At 38.5% G+C, this 25767-nt stretch overlaps 1 protein-coding gene across 7 annotated transcripts in view; it reads left to right on the plus strand.

Moving 5' to 3' along the window:
* SH3KBP1 (SH3 domain containing kinase binding protein 1) overlaps positions 1-25767 on the plus strand; it is a 214474-nt gene that overhangs the window by 151292 nt on the left and 37415 nt on the right. For all 7 annotated transcript variants that reach the window (XM_051794875.1, XM_051794874.1, XM_051794876.1 and 4 more), the window contains 2 exons: positions 1983-2058; positions 11455-11549. In XM_051794875.1, the coding sequence (XP_051650835.1) occupies positions 1983-2058; positions 11455-11549 (171 nt within the window). The remainder of the gene's footprint in view (positions 1-1982; positions 2059-11454; positions 11550-25767) is intronic.

A 25767-nucleotide genomic window follows, 5' to 3' on the forward strand; every position in this document is an offset into this window, starting at 1 on the left:
TTGTTAAATCTGAGCTTGTTGTGGGTTTATCTGGGTTTTGGTTTCATGGCATAAAATCAATGATTCATATACGGCGAAGCAATTACCAAATTATTTCCTTTAATTAATTGCTCTTACATAACAATTTCATCTTTAAAAAAACCCCCAAACTCCCCTAAATTATTAGGTTTGGATATTCTTTTAGTAAGCGTGTCTTTCTGAGTTAAATAGCGGTGCAGGTTAGAGTACATGCTCTCATTATTTTCCAAACCATTTTGTGAAACAGAACTGTGAAAAAAGATTTGATCATGAATGGGCATATACTGAAATGTTCATCTATCTTGAACTGCCCCATTTGCCTCTGAACCAAAAGCTGTCTTCCCAATCTTGCTTTCATCTTGCAGGCATTCTGTGCTTTTATCTCTGTAAATGCCCAGTAGGTTCAAATTTTTCATTATATCTCTTTGACTACAATTTTCACTGTTTTCCAGCTAGATCTCAGTCAGCTCTTTCTCATAATCCTTCTTGCCTTTTAACTGCTTCAGCACAGGCAGGTCATGCACTTTTCTTAGTTTTACCCTTTCCTGGTTTGCAGGAATGCGTCACGTCCTGTTTTTCTATTCTCTTCACAGTCACTGCTTCAGTTAATGCTTCTTATCTCTCATTCCCACCTCAGCAAAGAATTTCAGAGGTTCTGTAGAGTTTTGTTCTTGATCTCTCTTCCTCAGCAGTTCACAAACTCTGGGTTGTAAGCAGAGTCATTAGCTCAGCAGAAGGTCAGTTGTTTCTGCTGCCACCTGCAAGTTAAGTTGCAACAGGATGCTTTTGGGTACTGCAATTTATAGTTTGTCTTGCTGTCAACACAGATTAGATGACTGTTTTGGGCACCTCTTAAAACTATCTCTGTTCCCCAGTGTTCAACCTGAAATCCCTGTGTGTATTTTAGTCCTTTTCATAGATATGTTTTGACACATTAGTGTACAAAATTACTAACATGGAGCTCTTATTATTCTTTATACAGCTTGGAATTTTTCAGCTACTAGAAGTGCTATACTCATATTGCTTCTCGTATTGACCAGTGTTTTCCTTATGGTCCCCAAGAGTTTCCTTAGGTCTCCAAGACTAAATCTTAGCTCTCATCTCTTAGCTTTTACTCAGAAGGTCAAGGGAGCATGGAGGAGGTTTTGTGGTATTTATGCATACATTGCCAGAAAAGGACGTTGAATGACAGCTAGGGCTTTTCAGTACTCCTATTTATATAAACAAGTAATAGTTACACTTATTTCTTCAAGTACACATTGCTGGGATTTTAAAGCTAGGCAACTTCCTTGGTAGGGAGAAAAGCTGAGAGAGAGAGAGGGGAGAGAGAGCGTTCATATAATAACAGGCAAAGATATAAAGATTAATACCAATTTTATTTTATTTTGGTGGGGGCAGATAGCATTTGTTTATTGTTACAGCTTACCTGTTTGAGGGTGGTTATTGCTTATTGTAGTACTGATCTGTAAATTAAATATTTTTGCTCAAAATAAGTAAAAATGGGAATGTTTTAGAGAGATGTTGTCAATATAAAAATCACACTCAATCTAGAATGACTGAAATGAATACTTCTTGTATGGACAGAAGTCAAGGAGGTTCCTCCCCCTTCTCTCAGTTTGAGTTTTGATAGTGAATAGCACCTTTACTTAAGTAATTTCATCACATGTTCAGTCCACCAATGAAACTTCTCTGAGTCTTCCCTGAAACTGTGTTAAGGGATTATTGTTTAAAAATGTTAGTAAACATTTTTAGAGGTAAATTTGAGGATCACATTTTTATGAATTCTTTATAATTTTTGAAAAAGTTAACAAAACCCCCAGCAGCAAACCTAAGTATAATTTGCCTCTGTTTCTTTATTTTCCTTTTTCTACTCCTGTATTTTGTATTTCCATTACAATTTTTTATGTTGTCCAACTTTTAACTGAACCTGCAAATTTTAAAGGAGAATAATTATTTTTTTTCAGAGTGTTGGGAAGAAATTACCTCCAGCCACAGCAACTCAGGAGCCAACAAAAATAGAAGTGGACAGCAGAACAAAAAGTAGGTTTCATAGGTTTTTCTTTTTTGCACTTTGTGCTATTAAAGGCAAGCTGAACACTTTTCTCTGGTTTTGGCTAAAAGCATCCTGTATATATGAAAAGCCAGGATGCAGATAGATATATTTAGAATAAACTTTGAGTAGGAGGTACATAGACAGAATGCTTTGTTTCACAGAATCCTCTGAATTGTTTTTGCTCTGGTAATCCTACCTCAAGTTCTCTGCCACCAAAAATCAAATTAAATTATGTGATCAACTTTCAGCCTTGAGGGTACTTAGGAATTAATCAGAGTTGAATAAGATCCAACTTCAGGCTGTAACTTGTAGGTAGCTCATAGAAAAATTTCATTGTGAGTGCCCTTGCTTTTTTTCCTCTTCCTTTTTTAAATTTCATTATGTACAAGAAATAATTTGTGTGGATGGTATATTTTGTATGGGAAATCAGAAGAGAAGGCTCCAGGGAGACCTTACAGCAGCTTTCCAGTACCTGAAGGGGGCCTAAAAGAAAGCTGGAGAGCAACTTTTTACAAGGGCATGTAGTGACAGGAGCAGGGGGAATGGCTTCAAACTTAAGTTTAGATTAGATATTAGGAAGAAATTCTGTTCTGTGAGGGTGGTAAGGCACTGGAACGTGTTGCTCAAAGTTGTGGATTCTCCCTCCCTGCAAGTGTTCAAGGCTGGCTGGCTGGGGCTTTGAGCTACCTGGTTCAGTGGGAGGTGTCCCTGCCCATGGCAGGGGGCGTTGAAACTAGATGAACTTAAAGGTTCCTTCTGACCCAAACCATTCTCTGATTCTCTGATCTTCAATTCTTTTCTCATCATTTCAGTGCTTATTAATCAAAAAGCAATGATTAAGTCTTTTAGGGATGTTCCCATGCCGTTCTAGGGAGGCATATGTAACTAGCTTACCAAAGAACATATGTATATAAATATATTTCATATGTATATAAATATATTTTATATATATATTTTTTTAAAGTTACTACTAAATGTTATGGATTCTGGTGGAAAAGAGGGAAGAGAACATAGCCATACCATGTAAAAGAAGATGAGTATAATATAAGGAGCTGATTTTTTTTAAGTCTTGCACAGTGCTTCTCCTTCCCTGACGCGTTTATCCTTCAGAACTGAAGTACATACAGACATAGGAAGGATAGCATCTGGATCACCAGAACAGGGTCTCTCTGAGTGAAGTGTATGGTTACAACCTGGTTTGCAGAGGTTTTCATCTCAGAGTTGCAAAAGCAGTTTAAAGCAGCTTTTAGTGAATTACTGTCCATTAGCTCCAGCACACTAATCGACTTGCTACATCCTCTTATCTTGCTCCCCTGTGCCACCAGGCTATAATGGGAAGTACTGCAAGAACTCAGTTGCCCTGAGGAAGTGAGAATTTGAAATATTGAAAAATGTGTGAACTGGTAATGTAGAGCAGGGCTACTGAATGTGTTCTGGAATTACTTTTCCCAACCTGCAGCTTGAGCAGGTTCAGCTGATCTGAGTGCAGGTGCCATGGGAGGGGTGATCCCATGGGCTTTCCCACCTGCAGAACTCACCTTGGGTGTTAAGCCAGGCTGTGAGACAGGTGCTCCTTTCCACATCAGCTCATACTTCTGACAGCTGAAGCTGCTCACGAAATCCCATCCCAGGGTGCAGGAGTTTCTAACTTTGACCACTTGTAAATGAGTGTGGAAATCTTCCAAACAGTGGTTAGAGAACCGTACCTTCTACAGTGATCCATTAAGCTCTGGCTGACAGAGAAACATTTCCATCAACACTTTGGGGCTCTGGTTGGTTCTTCTTTCACCTCTGTTGTTTACCTCGGACGTGACTTTTTGGCCAAAAAAATCCATCTTCATTCAGCATCCCTTTTGCCAGAGCTGGTGAGAAAGGTGGGCTACTTATTTGTACAGTATCTTGTTCTATGAATTTTGCCTAAAATTTATTATTTAGGACATTTTATCCTTCCTGGAATGTCTGGGGCCTCAATAGAATTCTTGGTATCTCTGTTTGTGCTTGGGAAAGAGAAGCACATGTATAGGAAGGTCTGATGTAATTATATATAATTGTCTTAGTCTCAAATGGCACCACCGAAGATTTATTTCAATCAGTTGAAGTTGTCCTTCACTTAAATTGAAAAACCTTTCCGTGAAAATGAAACATACTTCAGTCTACTTTGGTTTTTAATGTAGGCAGAGGAATAATTTTTTCATAATAAAGTTAATGTATGATAGACGTGAAGAGAATGATCAGACTCTGGCATAGGAGTGTGATCTGTGTAGTATTTATCATTTCTCCAAAGTTACTGCTTTTTACCACAAACAAACTTGAAAAAGCATTCAATCTGAGGAAGTTTTGCAGTCTCAGAAAACTGATGAATGTTCTGATTGCAGCGTTCAGCATAAAAGTATCATTCCACCATGGACCTCAACTACTTTCACTTTTTCCTGGGATGGTAGTGTCCCAGTATTTCTTGGAATCTTTAATTGATACTGTGCCATTGTCCAAGAAAGTAGCAAGAAACAGAAGACCCGTAGATTAAACTCAGAAGAGGGGGCTTTGGATGTGCGATTTAGATTCCCATGGGATTACTGCTGGAAATGAATGCTGCGAGCAAGATGGGGGTTATGTTGGTAGAGAAATAGTAAAGTTTTTTCATTTTCCACCTGTTTGTTTCCACAACTGATGCTGTTATTCCTTAGTCCCAAATGGATAAAAAATGCAGTTGCATTGTAAGAGAGCCTGCTGAGAGAGGAAAACAGACAGCAGCAGCACCTTCCCCCTCTGCCCACAGGGGCTTCAGCATGGAGTGATGGTTGCTGACTCTTCTCACATCTTGATTAGAGCCTACTTTTTTCCCATAGCTTTTCTGATGTGATAGAGCAGTGATTGGCAGTGAGACACTTGATATGTTTACCATCTACTCTTGGTACATGCAAGATGGCCTAAGGTCTGCAGCAGGATGAGTTGGTCAGAACAAAAGACAGAGGGTTGTGTTCTCTAAGGTGCATCTCCCAACAATATGCTGTGTAAATCTCCCTGCAGATTTAGGGGGATAGATAAGAATGACTCTTCAAAGAGGACTCTGCCAAAGAGGACGTTTTGCTCAAAGGAAGAGCACAGTGAAAGCACAAATCTTTACAGAACTTGAGTAGTCCCTTGGAAAACATGACTAACTTTTCAAGAATGAGAGAATGCATCTTTGAACAGAAGAGGGGAGAGCTGTTTAGTTTAGATTTGTGGGTTCCTAGATTTAGAGAGAGATTCTCTTGTTGTAGTTCCATATGTAGATAGGAGGGCACATTGATGCATGAGTGTTTATAATCCCGTTTCTGGGGTAAGATGTATTGTTTTTTCTATGAAATAGCTTGTTTTTAGTATAAGTGGCTTGTGGTGAAAAGGATATGTTGTAGAAAATATATATAGTTTTGAAGTATCTCTGTTGGATTCTAAAATTCAGCAAAGTGAAAACATCCATAATGTCTGAGAGAGGTATTGCAGATTACTGAGTCTGCGAAAATGGAGTATAAATAAGCAGACAACAAAATAGCAAAGGCAGTAAGTCACAGAGTGCATTGACCACAGCACTTAATTTAATTACTCCACTCACTGAATATTTACAATATGTGTTAAGCTATTGCGTAGGACTATCAAAATCATAGCAAGCAACTAATCTTTTTTTGTGATGTATAAGGAATAGCTGAATATGCATTAGTAGGGCCATAATTAGCTCTGTTTCTATTTTTTTTTGTTTAATGAGGTGGTGTTTTGGCAGTTGGCATCTCATGAAGTTCTGTAAAAATATTTATTAGTGCAATCTATTTATGAGTCTTGAGTGTAGCAATTAATAGTAAAGCCAAATTCTGCTGTGTATAGTGTTTTGATTTTTCATCTGGTTTGTGGATTTGGTTGTAATAATGTAATTTTTCACTAGATTTTGTATATTCCATTTCAGAAGCATTTTATGAGTGATGGTCAAAGAGAGGAAACTTAAAGCTTGAGGAATAATACTTTAATGCTGCTTGCTTTCTTAGTATTACTGTTTATGTCCATATTGATTGCTGTATGATTTAGACTTCACTGATGGGGAAATATTTAAGCCTCAAAAAATAACTGTACAAGGAAGCAACAGTAGAGGTAAAACATTGTGTCATCCTGGCCTAAGAGGAAATGTAAATTCCAGAGTCACTGTCCCCTGTGAAATTTAAGCTTGAAGGTATATTTGTCTGTGGACTGCTGTCTTGAATGTCTCAGCTTATCCTAACAGTGTGGCAGGAGAACAAATAGAAGAGGCATGCTTTTAAAGTACAGCAGGGCTCACTGATACAGTTAATGGAGTTTGCTCAGTTCTGGTTTGAACAGTGTAATATTTAACCAGCCTCTAAAAATACAAACAAATGAATTTACCTGCTATAATACTGCAGGACCCCAAGTCATAGAGAAGGTCTATAGGTTGAAATCAGTGCTTTACACTGCAGTTGTAAATACATATTGAGCCACTGAATTCTGTGAGTGAAATACAGCCCTTGCAATGGCCTAGGTAATGAAGCAGTTATATTCTGTAGGAAGGCTGTCTCTTGCTATTGTTCTCCCTCTTGAGGCAATGATTTTTTGAGGGGAATGAGACTGTGTCAAATAGGCCACATTTTCAACTTGGGACAGACTATGGAACATAAGGTGCTGCACAGAGATGCATGATTACTACCCCTGTACAACATTTATTTCTTTTTATAGGATAGCCCCTTTATAGTTTTTGGGATGGGCCTGTGACATTTTCCTCAATAAAGTATGGACAGTGACAGACCACTTGTAATAAATATCTAGTTCTTTGCTACTTCTTTTTCTTACAACTTCTGAGCTACAAAGATGATATTGGGAAGGGGAATTGTGTGTCACTGTCCCCTTGGGGTCTGTCAAAGAAGGTGGGAATGACTTTGTTCTTTCCAAAGGACAGGACTAGGAGTGGCATGGGCAGTGAAGATGCTTATTGTTGTGTCATCATTGTACCTATTCTAGTTGGAACAGTACAGTTCAAAAATCACAGGATGTAGCTAAGGGTGAGTATTTTTAAATGGTATTACTCCTAGCTCAAGCTCTCTCCGTTCAGAATATGTTCAGAAGATGAACATCCTGCATTAGATCCAGCCTGTTTGATTTGCAAGACGTGCTGTGAGGTTTATGTACTCTCTCAGTTCCCTGAGCAGTGCCCATTGACTGTGGCAAGTTGTTGTCCTTTGATTGGGAGGAGCTGTGAGTTTACAGTGAGAGACTGTGGTTTGACAGTGAAGTATTGCTGAATTAATAAATGAGGACTGAAAATCTCATGAGTATCGTCTTTTCTCCTCCCTTTTTTCAAGATATGTTTTCAAGATATCTGCTGTTGGGCTTTTATTAGTAGATATATTTTTAAGATGTCTTCAGGTCAGAGGGAAAAAGAGAAGCTTCTGGAAGGACCATCTGTGATGTATAAACCCAGCCTTGGATGTCAAATGTAAACATAAGATTTATTACCTACAGCTGAGGGTTGCTTAGTATCCTAGTTTGAAGCTTTAATTTTGCTTAAGTTTATTTACCAGGCTTATAATAGGATATATTGTTTTGACCTTTCGTTTTTTTGGTCTTTTTTTTTCTTTTTTTCCATTTGGAAAACCCCAAATTCAGCAAGTTCCAGTGTGACCTCTACAATGCTGTGTCTGAAGTTAGTTTTTCCTTTTATCTTTTCTTCCTTCCTATCTAAACATAACTGTTGACATTAAGTGCATCTGCATCCTCTTGTGGTATTATGCTCTGCTGAGTAAGGACAATTTTAGTACTGATGTGACATAACCCATTAGATTTTCTCTGCTTTTATTAATCTGATTTTAAAGGTTCGTATTATTCTGATTCCTGTTGGCTTAGCTGGTGCTTGCTTTAATCATGTTCTACCATTCCCTTAGGAGAAGTTTGAAAGCTGACTTTGTCCAATCACTTACATGGTTCCTAACCCATCCATGTTGTTGAGACCTAGCTCTGTTGCAGCATGATCCAGTGGGTCCTTTCCAGGCAGAGGAATGTATTGATTTATTATATATTTGTGTGAATTGTATTCAACAAGGGCAGACTTCCACTGTACATAAACCATAGTTTTTTCCATGGCTGTGCCTTAACTCTGTATTCCTGTGCCAGCATTCAGAGCATGGGGCGGCCGTGAACCTCCCCCAGCTCCCTCTTGTGCCTCTCACAAGATTGTCTCCTGGCTCTTTATAAACTGCATCAGCATTTGGCTGATTTTGAAATTTATCTGTAGTTTAATTTCTTGTTTCACTGCTATCTGTACTTTAAAAAAAAAAAGGAAAGAAAAAATTCTAAAGCTTGGTGGGGAGAGCAGACAGTTATGGGACAAGAGAGTTCTTGACATCAAAACTAGAAGATGAAGATGTGTAGCCATTTGCTAGAGGGTACTTGCTTCCTGTTAATTATTAAGAATCCAGTATGGCTTCCGTTCTGTATCCCAAAAAAGAAATGCTAAGCATGCTTCCAGTAACTAAGGACTTGCCTGAGTTTGCAGCACTCCGTGTCTTTAGTACAGCATTACATCTACATTGACTCTGGACTAATTCACTGAATCTGTTATTTAGCATGGCTGCTTTTCTGGGTGTGGATATTCTCAGAATAGGAAAAAACCCCCACCATGGTTATTTAAGGTAGCATACCACTGAAGTGTAAAATATGCTGAATCTCGTATTTATCTACAGGCTGCTTTACATTGACCTAAGTATGTATGTGTCAACTTTCCACCAGCTTTTACATAAAACGTTCTGTCTTGAAGACAAGACAGTGATCAGGTGAAACATCCTAGACAAGTCCACAAAGAGAGATTCCAACCTTTCCTCCAGAATGCAGTAAAGCAGCAGTTAGACACCCCTTTCATCCTTTGAAATCTGAGTTGTGACCTGGTGGTTCTCACATGCCCAGTGGTTTGGAAAAGTCAGCAGGTGTTTATTTGACAGTGTTCCCTGCTTTCTGAACTAGGGAAAGGGATTTATTTTTTCCTTGCTCATTTTTTTCCTCCAAAGATTGGGTTCATTGTCTTCATCTGACTCTTTGTTTCTTCAGAGACATCAGAGGAGGTATGGTGGGTTGACCACAGCCAACAGCTCTGCTCGATCCAGCCACTTGGTACCCCAGAGGGGAGAGAACAGGGGGAGCAAAAGCAAGAAAACTTAGGAATAAAGACAGTTTGATAAGTAAACAAAAGAGGAAAAATATGAGGCAACACAAAGACAATCATTCACCAGGTACTACAAGTACATCAATGTCCAGCCAGTCTCCAAGCAATGGCAACCTCCTACACCAACACCCCCGAAGCCCACCCTTTTTTATTGCTGAGCAGGAGGTCATATGGCACAGAATACCCCTTTACTCAGCTTGGCTCAGCTGCTGTGTCCCCTCCCAGCTTCTTGCCCACCCCTGGCCTACTTGGGGGATAGAATAGGGGTACAGGTATAGCTGTGCAATAGCCAAAACACTGGTGTGTTATTAGTGAAGTTTTAGTCACAAATCCAAAATAACAGCACTATGTGGGCTGCTGGGAAGAAAACTGACTCCATCTCAACCAGACCTAGTACAGGACAGGGCCTGAAAACCAACTGTAATGATAATGGATTAATTGAAATGTTTCTGTTCAGAAAAATAAATCTGTGAAGCCTAAGAAGTTCTTGTTTACTTGAACCAGTGCCACATAAAATTCATGCTGTTTCTGATTGGCAGTATGTGATCTGGAGAAGAGCTTTCCTCTTCCCCGTTAGTACTGTATAATTTCTTGGGCTGATGGTGCTTAGAAACAGCCACCCTTCACATGCATGTGTGTTGGCTGCTTCTTTAAGGTTGATGTTCCTCTCACTAAACTCTAAAAGCTGGAATGCAGCTTCTGTGTCAGAGCCCTAAGTTTGGGTTATAACCATGTGAGCTCGGTATCTGGACTTAAGTGGCTCCCACTGAAGATCTGTCAGTGCTGTCCAGAAAGTTCAGAGAGTTATTCAGCTGATCAAATGTAGGTGTCTGCTCTTGGAGTGAGGAGTGGCTCTCAAGGCTTCACTCATTTTAGTGACTTGATCTCCATCAATTGACCATGTTGATTTCTAACATCAAGTCCTTGAATATAAATTCAGATACAAGGCTCAAACCTGGGGGCTGAAATCAGCAGGCTGCATCTGGAGCTGTTTGAAATACCCCCCGGGTATTTTGTTTTGACTTGCCTTCAGCTGTCAGGCCAGAGGGACCCAATTCTCCCGTAAGTTGTGCATCAACATAGGTATCTGCCAACTCTGCAGGTGTCTTACATACCCATGAGTGTCTGAAATGGCACTTAGTGTCTGGGCAGCTGAACAGACCCCCCCAGTGGAGCCTAAAATACCCACAAGTGTGATAATGCAGGTTCTCTTTATAGCAAATACAAAGAAATAAGTCCCATTATTTCAAATAAATTTATATTTTTGTGTCCTGCAAGTACCTTCTTGTCTGCATTGAATATGAGAGTTGACTAGATGAAGAGGTCATCAAAACTGAGACATTTGAAGTGAGGTGAACATTTCTGCAGAGTCACATGTCCTTCTACAGATGATCAGGGAGTTTATTTGGTCTTTTTAAACTTTCTGCCTAAGAGTATCACATATTTTTATACATAGTTTAACAGCTGGAATACATATTCCTTTTTTATTTGTAAGGCACATTGACATACTTGTCTGTTGCACAGCAACATGTAAGTGCTTTTCATGACAACTGCTTTTCATGATTTCTGAGTAGGAGTGCTAGCTCCTGTATTTTCCAGATGAAAGTTGAGATGATGCCCTTATTTATAGACTGTAAAGGAAAAGGGACAAGGAAACTTTAGAGTAATATTCAGAACTCTTATGCAGAGTATACAGAAGGTTAATTATTAATGCATTTACATTAATGTATTATTTATTGTTTTATCATCTTTACAGATTCAGAAATATCCGCTGTCTTGCACACAAGGGGATAGATAAGCTGTATTGACCTACTGGGTGCTTTATGCTTCCAGTTTATGTGACCTGGTGGAAGGCTATACCAGTGGAACTGTTGGAGCAAGTGTCAGATACAGGCTTGCTCTAAGGGAAATAGTTTGTGGCAGGCTGCTGTCTGGAGCGATGTCATTTGGGATAATGGTTCTAGGGGCTCCAGAACCAACTCCCTGGATGACGTGTGCAGGAATGCTCATCAGTGCAGTTTTTTAAATATTTCATACTGTTTATGAAGGTCTAAAATAAAAAGAGAAGGATGGCAAGGAAGTAAAGCAGCACAAAGAGAAACTAGTGGAATATTTTATGAAGATTATTCACCCTTGAATAAGCAGTTCTTATAAAGGGATAATTTATCACATTGAATGTTCTTCCTTTCAGACAAGGAGTATTGCAAAGTGATATTTCCATATGAAGCACAGAATGATGATGAGCTCACAATCCGAGAAGGCGATGTCGTCACACTTATCAGTAAGGTAAAAGCAATATTTTTCTCCTATAAGCAGGGATAAAGCTTTTAAAATTGGCATCATTTAATTGCTATAAAATTCCTGTTTGTGCCTTTGACAGTGTTGTTCCTAAAGCATTGCTGGTTTGACAGTGAAACATTACACAGACTTCAGAGAGCCCTACATCTCCCTTCCTCTTGTGCTTTAGAGCCTTACCTTGATAACGTTAAGTGAAGAACAGCCAATGTGTACTCTTGAGTTTATAAATTTATACAATTAATTTTAATTTGAATCTGCTGGCAGGTCTACATAAATTGTAAATAGCTCCCTGTAACAAACACAATGGCTTAGAGAATAAATTGGAAGAGTCAAGAAAGCAGCAGCTTTGAAAATTTCTCTTAGATGTGTGAGTTATTTTTCCTGTAGGAATTATGAATTATATTTTTTGGGTTATATTGAGATAGTGTTCCTAAATTAACTTAATGAATTAAGCCCTTATTTAAAATATAGCCACCCTTAACACTATGGTAAAGCAGAAAAAGATGGTAAAACAGAAATTAAATAATTTTAGATCTGTGTTTTTTCTTTCAAATTACTTGAAGTTACTCAAGATTTGAAATGAAAAACCAGTGCCAGGATTTATACAAAATCTTAAAAAAACTCTAGAGTGACATGGTGAGTAAACAGTTGGTTTTCTTTTAGAAGGGCTGTGCACCATGTTATAAAGAACTTATAGGTGCACTTAATTTCCTGCTCATGTGTAAAGACTTTACAGTTTGTTTAAAAGTTTTTGATTGCTGGGCATAAATATTTTTGGGGAAAAAAAAGATATAAACTAGAAAAGGCTGTGGATTTTGCATGAGGAGGATGAATTGTAATGATGTGCACAGTACTGCTGCTGTTCGTACTTATATGAAAGTAAAATAATTAATTCTATAATTGATAAGTTTCATAAGAAATTATTTGACTGACCAATCTGTCAGCTGGGTGGAAAAAAACCAAAACCTTGAGAAGTACATCTGAGGGAGTGTTTGCCATTTTCAATCTTAGAGGCCATCTTCTTTGTCCTGAACAATACACTTGTAACCAAAGAAAAATAACCAGACATTTGGTAGGAAGAGAAACTGCAAATTTAAAAATAATTTGTTTACATTAAATATCCTTTAATGACTTGCCTGCAGTGACTTTTTTTTTTAGCTTGTTTGTAAAACTGTTTCACTTTGCCTGGTTTAGAATGCTCTCATGTGAGTATTTAACAGCATCTCTGATCATGGAAATGGCTTTTAAGATGTTGCTCCTGTCCACTTTATGCTTTGTTGACCATGTTGATTTAACTCCCTGAGATGGCTGGTCTCCAGGTGGAGCTGTGTTCTTCAGTATGCATAGATAGACAGATACTTTACTGGAGTATCAGTGTGAGATTTCATTTGCTTGCTTTTCCCCGTTTTTTTCTTCCCGTTGCCTCTGCCCCCACAGTGGAAGGATGCTGGTCTGTCATAATAACTGAGCTGATGATTTTAGTAGATTGATCAGTTTTCCCAACCATGTGTGAGAAGTTTGTCAGTAAATGTACTATTCTCTAGTATGTTGCCCTGTCCTTCTACTCTCCAGCCTGGTTGTATCAAGCCGTTGACGACATTTTATTTTATTTTCTTCTTTTTTTCTGTGGCATGCCACATGTCTGTGAACAGTTACATAAACCCATGCCTCTAGAGCGTGGGGGGATCTCAGTGCACAAAAGCTTGGGGTTTCTCTGTGAATGCCTTTTTATGCTGTGTCTGAACTGATCTGAGCTACTGAAGAAACAGGACTTAACAAGCAGTCACTTTTCAGTTCCTTTTGTGCTGTGGGGTTTTTTTCATCTTTTTTTAACGCATAGTTAAAAAAAATAAAATTCCAGTGATGTGGGGCCAGGTCTTTTCTGTAGAGTTCAGAAAACAGTGGGGTATCCTTCATGCTCTACCACCTAGTGTAGTAAGTTTATTTTAGTCCAGGTCTTCTGAAGCAGGTGCATGTTGTCGTTTTTCTGTTAGTCAGCAATAACAAAGCGAGCCTCTCCTTTCTGCCCACTAATGGCTTCTGCTAGACAGTTGCCTTTTACCTGGAGTTGAAATCACCGTGCTTAGAGAGTCCTTTTCAGGGCCAGTTAGTGAGCCATGCTGACTAGGAGGCATTAAATGGAAACATATGGAATGCTTCAGAAACTACTACCAGAGTTTTGCTTTGCCATGAGATTACAGAGTTTCTTTTAATCTATTTGTGATAAATTGTTTTGCAGGGTTTGCTTTCTATGCTGGAAAGCAGTTATTCTTTCCAATTACCTAGACCCAAGGAGCAAAGATTATTACTTTTAAGGAAACAGATGAGTGTCATAGTACTTCCCACAACCACGGATGGATTATCATTGTAAAATAATGTATTTTGTTGAAATCACGAAAACCAAAAAGTTATGTAGATTCTCAGTATGAAACGTGCATCACTAGACTAATCTGTTTTCTCACATCAGATCCATAGGAATGTTGAAGGCTCACAGTTTTAACTTATGCTGAATTTGCATTTAATTGAAAACAACAGCAATGGTCAGAATGTAAGTGGCTAAAGTAATGAGTGAGTAACACAATAATGGAAAACTCATGAAAATAACGTAAAATCTATTACAATGATTTTAAAAGCATGAAGATGAAATAGCATTTGATAAGTGCTAAGAGGAACAGGGGTGACTTAAATGAGCTAAATGGGAAGTTACTAGGAGAGCCCCTGTATATGTGCACACGTGAGACAATATGTGTGTGAGGAAGCTGTTAGTCTGGTATTCATCTTAAAATGCTAAGACTTAATTTTGTGGAAAGAATTACAGAGGAGTAGAATCAGTAAATGCAGAATTCAAAATCACTGTTTTAACAGTTTCCCACAGATATAAGGGATAAGAATACATCAGATTTCTCTCTTTTATTCAGTTAAATTAGTTATAAAAATCCCTTTGTCAAAATCATCAAGTATCTATCTAATATAAAGAACAAATCAATATTTTTTTTTATCATGGCCTTCGCAGAATGTGTTTCAAGTTCTTATTCTGTTTTGATGGATGTTGAGATCTTGAATCACAAACCAATCAGACCTTTCCTATAGGGCTCTATGATAAAGGAATTTGAATATCTCAGGGTTTTGTGAAATAACCAGAGAATACATTGAACAGATTTGCTGAATCCCAAGTGACGCCCCTAATCACATGGAGAATGTGCTGGTAAGGTGTATTTAAGGTGCTGAAGTGAGTCAGTAGAGGCTCATCACTTACAGATCAGAATGGTTTGTATTTTGAGAGCTATAAGGGGAAGGATGGCATTATGCAAGACTGATAGCCAAAAATAATTTACAGTTATTTGGAAAATATACACTGAGAGAGAGTCTAAACATATGTTGTTTCCTCATAGGTTAAAATTTACCTAAAAGACTGAAGAAATAAATGTATTTACATAAATGTATTCCAAAAATTTCTGGAAAAGGTTTTTCTCTCCTCCTTTTCCTCAGCGAAGCAAATATCCTTGTAGTACCTAGAAAAGTTTTTATTTATTAGTAAGTGGAAATAAAAGTGGAGAAATGTGATTCCTCTGATTCCTTCATGCAAAATATTCTGAAAGACTAGAAAACATTGCTCAGAATTGTAAAGGAAGGTAAAAACTTCATCTTCAAGGCAACAAACTACCGTAACTGGTGCCTTTGCTTTGCAAAAAAGGAGTCTAAGAAAAATATACCTTTGGAAGACAGAGAACAAAATGCAAGATACAGTAACTTTACCTGTACAGTTAAGGTGATTGTTGTGCAATTTTATTATAAGGTATGTTCATAAGCTGAAAATATATGAACGGCAAATGGCCACAAGATTGACCCTGTAGTTTGTTTTTGTATTGGCAAACATTTCAGTTCCTTAGGTAATTTTTTTTAGTGTCTTCAAAATATTCCTGACAGCATTTGGATAAGGGCGAGAACACTGGTAATGACTGCACCATGCAGCTGAAGGAGAGGGGCAAACAGGTGTTTTATCATGCTCAAATATTCATTTTGGAGATTGTATTTATAATAAATAGAGTTGCTTCTAAGCAACAGAAGATTCACATGACATTTTCAACTGTCATCATGAAAATCTTACAGGATTCTTCATTCCAGCACTTTTAGACATAGCTACTCTAAGCTACTTTCCAGTTTTAATAAACTCTTTATGTAAACACTGGAAATGTATTAATAGCTCTGATAAATTATGACAAAATACATAGGATTCTGAAGATTTCACTGGCCCACAGAAAATGACCTGTGTGAGGAATCGATAGTAATAGCTAAATAATTTCAAAGCAAATACATCAAGCACACACTGGCAGCTGTGCACTCATTTGAAAGCAGTTTCACTTGCAACAGTGTGCAGGATTTCATTGCACTGCATCAATCTCCCTGAGCTCTAGGCAGTAAAGGCCACTTTGTTCCCAGGAATTAAAATGGTCTGGATAAATAAAATTAACTACTTGCAGATTTGGAAAGCTGACAGTGGTATGAAGGTGTCCTCATATGAACCCTTATTATGAGAGGTAGTGAAGGGCACTGATATCAGTGGCAATTCTGCTAATTCTGAATTTACAAGATGATTTAGCTGATGCTATTCAAATAGTGTTATGAAAGTTAATGCACTGGTACCATGTAAGACACAACAGACACAACTGCCTGTTGCCAGTTAAAACCTTACATGACATCTTATCTGGTCTAGCTATTTAATGACAATCCAGATATTCAATGGCAATCCAATTTCGTGTTGGGTAAAAAAGAGCCATAAACCTAGTTTCTTAAAATAAGCATAATGGCAATCAGTTTTTGCAGAGCTCGTATTTGCTTTTGGTGTTATTGTTGATAATTTACTTTACTCTGAGATTTGCAAGTTTTGTGGTTCAAAAAGCTGTACATTTAGTGAGTCCCTCCCCTGAAGCATATGCAGTCAAGTGATAAGACAGACAAGTACGTACAGGTGAGTAGAAGGGTATAAAGAAACAATTAAATGAGATTCAGTCCTGATAATCTCTTTCATCATGTCCTGCTTCCTCTGTTGCAATGGCTGCTCTGTGCATTTGTCTGTGTTAGAGTGTGGAATCTGTCATTATGTGGAGTGCTTAATATAATCCAATCCTTAGGGTAGTCATGAGGCAGTTAATTTAACCCTGACTGTGTTTGTAGACACTTACTGGAGTATGGCCCGTTTGCCAAAACAATTGTACTGTTTTTCTCTCTCACAACATCTTTAAAAGCTCGTCTTGGTGCAAGAGGTAATGGTCCAGAGCACTTTCTTGAGCTGAGCGATCGCCAAGGCGAACTCAGCTGGGTAAGACTGTGAAGGGAAACAGCTGCTCTGATGGATGCAGGAGGCTCCTAAAGGGATGAAATTAGTAAGTGCTATGTACAAGAATCTTGCCAGTGACTTGAGGCCGTGAGCAGGGGAAGGAGCAAGAACTGGATGGTGTGATAGAGGAGGACACTAGCTGATACTCAGTCGAACATTTCAACATGTTGTAGAGTCTCTAGGGTAGAAATCTTTCTGTTGCCAGGAATCATTTCTATGGGGTTTACTTCATTGATGGATTTTTCTGTATGCTTTTAATTGCAAACAGCAAACACATATTTTACAAACCTTGGTTATAGAAATATGTGAAGGAATTAGAAGACTTTAAGTTTTTAAGTACGAGCTAATAGGTATGTAGTATCACTAATTCTTTCTTATTAAGATGAAATTTTTGGTATTTTCCCCTCTATGGATAAAAAGAAGAGTGATAATATTTGGGTCATTAAAAATATATCCAGTTGGGTTAGAAAACAGAAATTTTCAGAGTAGAAATAGGGTAGCTTAAGATTGTGTCTTATAAAATAAAGTTTAAGGTTGTATCTTTCTTCCTATGAAAGAAGGGAAGAAGTTAGTCATATTTCATGATAATCAGGTTATTTTTGCTTTTCCTTGATTGACAGCTAAAATCAAGCTTTTAACTAATTTTTAGAAAACAGTTTATTAATATAACTGCAAAAAATTTAGGTTATTCAGGGGAAAATATGGTCTGGTTTTATAAAATATAAAAATGGCTTTCTGTCAGAGCAACACGATGGACTTTTGTTACACAAAATATTTGGTTATGCAAATACCGCTCTTTAGGGTTTTAATTCAAGATATTTTGAGGATTTGCAGCAATCTTGCTTACAGAAACTGAAAGAAATACAGTAAATAAACACAAAACAATGCCCAACTTTAAGAAGGCTTTTATGATAGCCATAAGAAAGCTTTTATGATGTTTTGTGTTTAAATAATAGCATGTAAGCAATAACAGCACTTATTACTTGCTTCTGGAAATTAATAGGTATTTCCCTCAGAAAGAACAATACCATAAAGGCTCTCAGTGCATGCCCTTTTCTCTCCTGAGATAACCATGAATTACTCAACACATCATTGGCCAGACCTAATGGCCCTGCCTAATCTGCTTTCTGTGTGCTTGCCCCCTACCCTATGTTGTGCTCGCTTGGCACCGGTTTTTCCCCCAAGACATCCCTCCTCCTTAGCTGATGGAGAAACCTGCTTGTGACCACGCTGCTGATTTCATACAAGAAATTATTTTGCAAAGTGTGCATGCTGAGGGTGCAGTTTTACATGATGGATGGTAGGTGGCTGCTGAAAGGGATGGTTCTGCTCCTACCCTTTTGCCTTGCATCTGGCAGCCTTGGCCATGGAACACACAGGGGCACGTGAGCAGGGAAGGGTGATAGGAGGAGTGGGACTGTCCCAGCAGCTTGTCAAGAGGCTGGCATAGCAGTAGGGTTGCTTTTCCCTGGCCTGAAGCTTTCCTCTGTATGTTTTGACCTAATAGGAATGAGAAGGTTTGTATTCTTTCTGGGTTTCAAGCAGTGGCACCATGCGGAATGGTAGCTGGAGTAGGTCCTGCAGAACAAGACCCATGCTGCTAATGAGTGCAGCAAGTGCATGGAATAAAACTTGTGTCATTGCACAGAAGCATGAGTGTTTCCTCAAATGAGTGATATAAACAGTTTTATAAAACTTGTGGGGACACTGATGATCAAATAAATAAATATGTCCATTTTCTAAAATGATTCAATATATTCAGTAAGTTAGGGGAAACAGACGGTAATTCCTCTTGCTTGAACCTTGTCCTTGGCCAAGACTTCTAAATGTTTATAAATAATTTTTTAGCACTTATTCATATCTTGCAGCATTTCTTGGCTGCTGTGATTAGCAAGGGGGCATTAAGTAAGGTCTGTGTAGAGATAAAGCCTGACAATATGTTTAATAGGGTACCAGGTGCAGCTTACTTTTCACTGGTATCTTTAGAAACATGACTGCAACACTACTGTTTGAGCTGAACACTTAAATGTTAACTGTGAAGCCTGTGATTAGTCCAGGGCAGAAGGGAACAGCCAGCACTTCAGTGTTATTCTTGTTAGTATATTTATAATATTATTTTTTTAAAGTACACACTGCAGTTCTCTTTTCCTGTTCTTGTTATCGCCAGTTGTGGTGCTACAGCAATGCCTTCAGAAAAAGGGATTCTGTTCTTCATGGAAAGTCCCAAATTTAAATTTTGACAAATGGGCGTTCAAGCCAGGCTGTGTTTGGGAAGTGGCAGGATCCCCCATGCACACAATGCTTCCAGATTTGCATAATTTGAAACGCATTAGGTGTATTTGTGAGTATGTTTAATACAGCCAAGCTAATCTGAAAAGGTGACATATTTTGAGATAAAAAGAGAAAGATTTTTTTTTCTGCCCCATGCTTACAAGAGATATTGCTGAAATGCTGAGGCATCTGGAAAACTGTGATTATTGTTCACAATGTGGTCTTTAGACTCACTGCTTAGCTTCATCCTTTCTTTTATTCTGAATGTTAGGTTCACCTGCTGATTTGATGGCATTATCTGAAGTCCAACCTTTTCAGGGTAGGGAGCTATTTGAAGGGAAAGTAAAAATGCACATACAGTACCAAGTAATTAGTAATTGTAATTAGGACCCTGGTCCTAAGATATCTGTAATCTAAATATTAATAGCATTAAATAATCCTTGAAATGTTTTGTTCTAGGTTTTTATAATCTTTTTAAATACAGAAAATGTAATTACATAAATATTTTATCTTGGCTCATCAGAGGCATAAATTATGTCTGTTACTACCACCGCCTTTCATGTTTGTGTTGGCTAATTTAGTTTTAATTTGAGTATTGGAGTGTTACAGTTTTATGATGTGGAACATATTTACTTCGCCATGAATTCTGCTGACTGAACATTGCAAATTAAGTGAATCCCCAGAAGAGATTGTTTTGTTCAATAAGCAACTTAATTCTTCCTGTTTGTACAAATATTTCATCAAAGCTTTTTAACTTCATTACTGATTAAAGTATTTAATCACAGAATGTAAAGTCAAAAGGTTAGATCTAGCCTGAAAGAGATTTAAAAGAAAAAATACATCTGGTCTGGTAGATCCTCTGGTCTAACATCCTGGGTATTGCAGGTCATTCATTATTTTCAGCCAGTTTCTTTTTTGCAGGGTCCAGTAACAGGCCAATTTTTGAACAGACTGTGTCTTCTGGAGAGGTGTCTTCTTGTTGTGCCTGCCAGTAAAAAACACTGCCTGGAAAGAGTAGTGTAACCACAGCTGAAAATTTCTGACAGTCTCTCCCGTTTCCTTCCATGCAATGTCGACATGGGAATTTCTTAGAAGAACCTTGGAGCTGATAACTAAAAATCTCCCTGTTTGACTCCTTAAGCGTTAAAAGATGCAGCTGGCATAGCTGGCATTATCAGATGTAAGGTTCCCTATGGCTTGGGCGTGAGAACTATCAGTAGCAGGGAAAGATCAATGCAGGACTTGAGGCTTTTGGGACAGGTTGAGGATGTAAGCAGGATAAATCCCTGGGTTAGGAGCCAAATAGAGCCAAACTGGGAGGTTTCCTCTCATACTTTTCTGTCAATATTTCATAATCTATGCATATTTGCAAGAAGTATGTAAAGGGAAAACTGGTGTTCTCCAGGACTGCCTCAGAAGATGACTTTGCTGTCTATTGGACTGTCTCTTTTATGTAAATTATCTTGGATTAGGTAGTTGTTGAGAGATTCACTGTCTTGTTGCCAGATTTTAAAATCATGTTTCTGCCAAGGGGTACTTGATTACTAACAAGATGCTCTAAACCATAGCCATTTTTTTCAAAAGAATTTAACAAATTCTGCACTGTACTTTAAGGTCCTAATCCCAGTAATTGAGCTTAGTAAGTAACAAAGCTTGGTTGTTTGGAGAAGTCCTAGGTAGCACAATGTGAGTCTAATGTAAGCCTCTAGAGAGATACTTTCATTCCATAGGTATTTTACCAAGTTTTATGAGAATTTATGAAGATTCTAAAATGAGTTATTTTCTGACATTTAAAATAAAATTGGATTTTGAGAATGGTCTGTCTTGGTTTCAGCATCATTACACTGAATGTAGTAAGAAAGTCTAAATAAACATACTGGAATATTATTGAATTGCTTTTTTCACTCAGCTTTTACATGATTTTGTTGTTTTCCCCAAATGCCAGGGTCATATTAATAAAGATCTGATATGGTTTGAATCATGGTTTGAAAGTTAGAGAGCCTGTCCTGTGGTCTTCTCCAGTATTTGTGAGAACTGGGATCTCTTGGCCCCCCCACCACAGTTGAGCCCAGTGGCCCCACGGGTGCTCTGAATGGCAGAGTGCCTGTCCTTCACATTCGTCTTTCTATAAGGCATTTAATCCTCAGATTCAGATGGCTTTATGTTATATATATATATATATATATGTTTGTGTGTATGGATGTCTTCAAAAGTCCAATCGATGCATTTGTTTGCATTAATGGTGGTTTGTTTTTCCTTAAATTATGAGGTTGGCTATCAGTTGTTGAAAGGCTGCTGGAGAGATGCTTACAGTGGGTTAGCATTAATTTAATGGGGGGCTGCCAGCACAGCAGAGCTGACCCATGAAAACTCTCAGTGCCAGTGTAAGAGGTATTCATGGCTTTCTGAATAATACAATTTTACCAGCTCAACATTCTTCTTGATGAGGCTCAACTTCAGAAGGGCAGAAGGAAAGTAGAGATTTAATGAATAGAACTACCAACTGGTGGGATTGATTTTTTTTTTTTTAATTTTGTAAGGAACTGTGCATTCTAATGGAGATTTCCATGAAAATGTGGTATCTTACCAGAAAAAAAATTCATTTTCAAACCCTGCACCATTATGGTGTATCTCAGTACTCTTATTAGGCTGAATTTTGGCATTGTAAATTTAGTTTGCCAATTGTATATTTTAATTTTAGTAATCTGTAAATCTTAAATTAAAAAGGTAATTCTCATAGCCATTTTTAGAAGATCTCTGTAACTGATGATTATGTGTGCAAGTACATCTACTGGCATGAGCAGAGAACTTATCTAAGCACTTCAAAAGTATGCATATGCTTTTCTGAGGACCTGCTTGTTCTCATTCTTGTTCTTCGTTCCTATCCTAGATGTAATGATGAAACCTGTATGAAGAAATGTTTCTGTATCAAAAACTTTTAATCAAAAAGGTGAAAAATTGAGTAGTTATGTGTTGATGTCTAATCTATAGCTTCATATTTTAGCGGTTTTACAAAGCAACATCATGTTCAGAGGCCCAGCCTGTGCAGTGATCTGCTCCCTCAGAAAAACAGAAGTCCTATTTACAGATGAGAATATTGGCCTTTTTTAGATGTATTTCTTCAAGAGTTTACACAGCTGCAGTTCAAGCCATGGATAGGAGAGAAGATGAATACATGGCTTATTACTCATTTTGGGACCTTGGGGAATAGAAAAAAATCTCTCATTTACTTTTACCGACAAAAGCCGCCTTCTTGCTAGGGGCAGCTTGGACGGTAGGTTAGGAAGGGGAGAGATTAACTTGGGCCATGGCACTCCCTGAAATATTCAGTCCTTCCAGAGGTAGCGAGAAATGAGGGAGTGGGTGCTGCCTTGAAGGCCTGGTTGCATTGGAGGAAAAGGCAGGAAACATCTTTGCTCCTAAAATAAATAGAAAGCATGGCTGAAGGAGTGGATGCCTGCCTGACTGTCAAACTGTTTCTGTGTCTCTTGCAAGCCTTTATTATGCCCCTGGTGTGCTGCCAGCTGTGGTGGGGCTGTACCTCATGGAGTAAGCTTCATGGGCAGCCCCTGCCAGCCTTGTTCAGCAGATGCTCTCAGGCTTCCTTGTATTTTGGTAAAGCTGCAGAAGTTGCTGAACTGTTGGTAGGTTCCCAGTGAGTATCAGAGGGCTGCTAATGCTCAAGAGAGCAATCTTGAAAGTGCACTTCTTGAGTGTGCACTCTCAGCTGGCTTCAGTGATGATCTAGATATTAGTCCGCTGGGCTTCTGAACACAGGTAAGAGGAAAACTATAATGATAACTAAACACACAACCAAGTTGCTACAGGTTTTTATTTAAGTGATTAAGAACAGTCTCGTGCACATAGTAACTTGCCTGTAAGTGGCTTCAAGAAAAAAAGTGTAAAAAATAATGAAGTTAATATAATGCACATTACTTGGAGGAAAACATACACTCCGGAGCATGTCTAACATTTAAATTACAGTAATCTTGCATCTTTTATTGACTCCTAGCAAACTAATGAAAAAAAAATACAAATAGGAGAGTTTTATTATAAATATGATCACAACCAGAAGTGCTGCTTTGCATTTTCAGCAAAAGGGTTGGTTGCCTTCATGTTCCTTTCATCTAGCTCAGGCTTAGAGTGCAAATAGCAGCGTGAGCTAGAAATAGACCCAGCTGTAATAACCAAGCCCTTTTGTTTAAGAGAGAGAGCTTTATATGAAATAAAACCCCCTCTGTCTTTGGGGTATATGAAATTCCTGCCTCCTTGCAGCAGAGGGAAAGGCTGTGAAGCTGTGAGCATTTCCAGGAGGAGAGTTAGTCATGTGTGTGTAATGGGGCAATTTGTCATTGCCAAGCTCGTAGGTGGGACACACCTCGGCATGAGAGAGATGTGTCACCTGCTGGGTATGAACTTGAATCTTTTAATTTCATGGTCTTGAATATGATATCAGCTAGTGAAGTGGAGATCAAGTTAGCAGGGGACTGACTTCTCTGCCTTATCAACCTTGGTTGTCACCTCTTTTACTGCCAAAGAAAACCAGCGTTGGTGTTTGAGTGGAGGGAAGTTTGTGTTCTTGTCTTGTGACCTGCTGTACTCCTGTGCTGGGGAGATGACTAGGGATAGTGTCTTGTCAGTAGTGTCTCACTTCTAATTACATGAAGAATAATTCTCTCCTTCTTATTCTTTACATCAAGAAAAGGACTGATGTTTTTTAGTTCACCTCTGTATACCCTTAAAACTCTCAGCAACATTTTGCCAAAAGCTGCCTGTATTCTGGTTTTCTGGCAGTTGTCAATTCTCCCACATTTACCATTTCTTGTGACTTAGTAAGAGTTCCAGCTCAGATTGTACCTTATAATGTGTGCAATTTTTATGTCTTAAAAAGTTTAAATATTCCTTCTCAAAAAATCCTCAACACCTCTGGCTTTCCCATCACTATATTTTGTCCAATTCTTTGCCCTAATATTTAGCACAAAACGCATGTTGGTAGTAAATCCAGTGTATTGGGTTTTTTATCTCTTATTTGGGAACTGCTGAGTTCCAGGAGGAACTGAGTAGATTGAGGAGTATCATGGAGTGCAAGAGATAGACAGACAGGCAGCTGGAATCACACCCTTCCTTCCCTGGGGGAGGCCCAACAAGCAGACAGGATGCATGATATGGAGGATTCCCTATCCTCGCTCTGCCTGGCTGAACGCGGTGCCTGAAGAGATGGGGGCAGTGGTGGCAAGTTCCTGCCCAGTGCAGCAGGCACATCTCATCTGTGACTGTCCCACCTTTCCAGGTGCCCCGGCATAATAGGTGTGAGGCTCTCCCAAGTTAGAAGCGATAGGACAAGCGATAGGACAAGAGGAAATGCCTCAAGTTGTACCAGGAGAGGTTTAGATTGGATATTGGGAAAAATTTTCTTCACCAAAAAAGTTGTCAAGCACTGGAACAGGCTGTCCAGGGAAGTGGTTGAGTCACCAAACCTGGAGGTACTTAAAAGGCATGTATCTGTGGCACTTAGGGACATGGTTTAGTGGTGGACTTGGCAGTGCTGGGTTAACAGTTAAGCTCGATGATCTGAGAGGTCATTTTCAGCCTTAACAGTTCTATGATTTTACTTCACTGGAAATGAGGATAAAACCAAGATTTGTATTCTAATGAGAAAATGCCAAAATTTCCCTCTAAGATTTTTGATTTTTCTATTTCACTAATCTGCTTCTAACTAAACAATCAAAGCAGGTTTGGCAATGTGAGCCAGCAGTGGATTTCTCTGAGGTCTTTGATTGCACTGTCACTGCAATGAGTACGTGGGTGTAGTCTCCAAATTAAGCTTTGGTAGGAGCTGATTTTTACAGTAGCTAAACGTTGACCCAGCTACCACCTAGCTTGTGTGAACTCCAGTATCTGTCAAACACAATTTCTTCTTTTTTGCCATGTCTTACTATTCAGTTTTGTAAATCTTTTGTTTTCTTTTTTGTTTATTAAAGGAAACTAAAATGCATTTTTAGTAATTGGAATACATTTTTTTCATAGGACTTTTGGGATATTTCATTGTCTGATTTTTCTTTGTTTACATTGTTATATGAGTGACAGGATAACATGGAGATAAAGCAGAGATCCACTTGTTTTTTTAATAAATTTCAGAATATTGACTGGATTGCTTGGCAACTTTTCTAGAAAATCTGCATTTTGAAATTACAGCCATTTCGCTGAAGTCAGACACATGAAGATATGTTAAAAAAGACAGTATGGTTGATGAGGATCTAGGAGGAGTGGGTTTTGCTCAGTGTTCACAAGCAACACATTGTTTTAATCACGTTGCCTTGATTGTGCTTCATAGCTCTGCCATTTATTAGTCCTTGAGGCAGCTTGTGCAGCTGTAACTGAGGTTTGCTTGAATGGTGGTGTGTCTCATGATGAAGACCTACCAGCTGCCAGCATCTTGGATCAGCTTCCAGAGGTTGCTGAGGCATAGCAAGCCTGCAGTTGTGGGTAGCAGGAGGGCACCACCACAGAGATTCTTCACCAGATTTCATCTGTAGCTTTTAATTTCTGAGATCTCTTTCTGTCTTTTTTCTCGGTGACACATAAGCCTCCTCTTGC

Source organism: Manacus candei, unplaced genomic scaffold (assembly GCF_025592945.1).
Source record: "Manacus candei isolate 608988 ecotype Guabito, Panama unplaced genomic scaffold, ASM2559294v1 h1tg000041l, whole genome shotgun sequence".
Classification (NCBI taxonomy): domain Eukaryota; kingdom Metazoa; phylum Chordata; class Aves; order Passeriformes; family Pipridae; genus Manacus; species Manacus candei.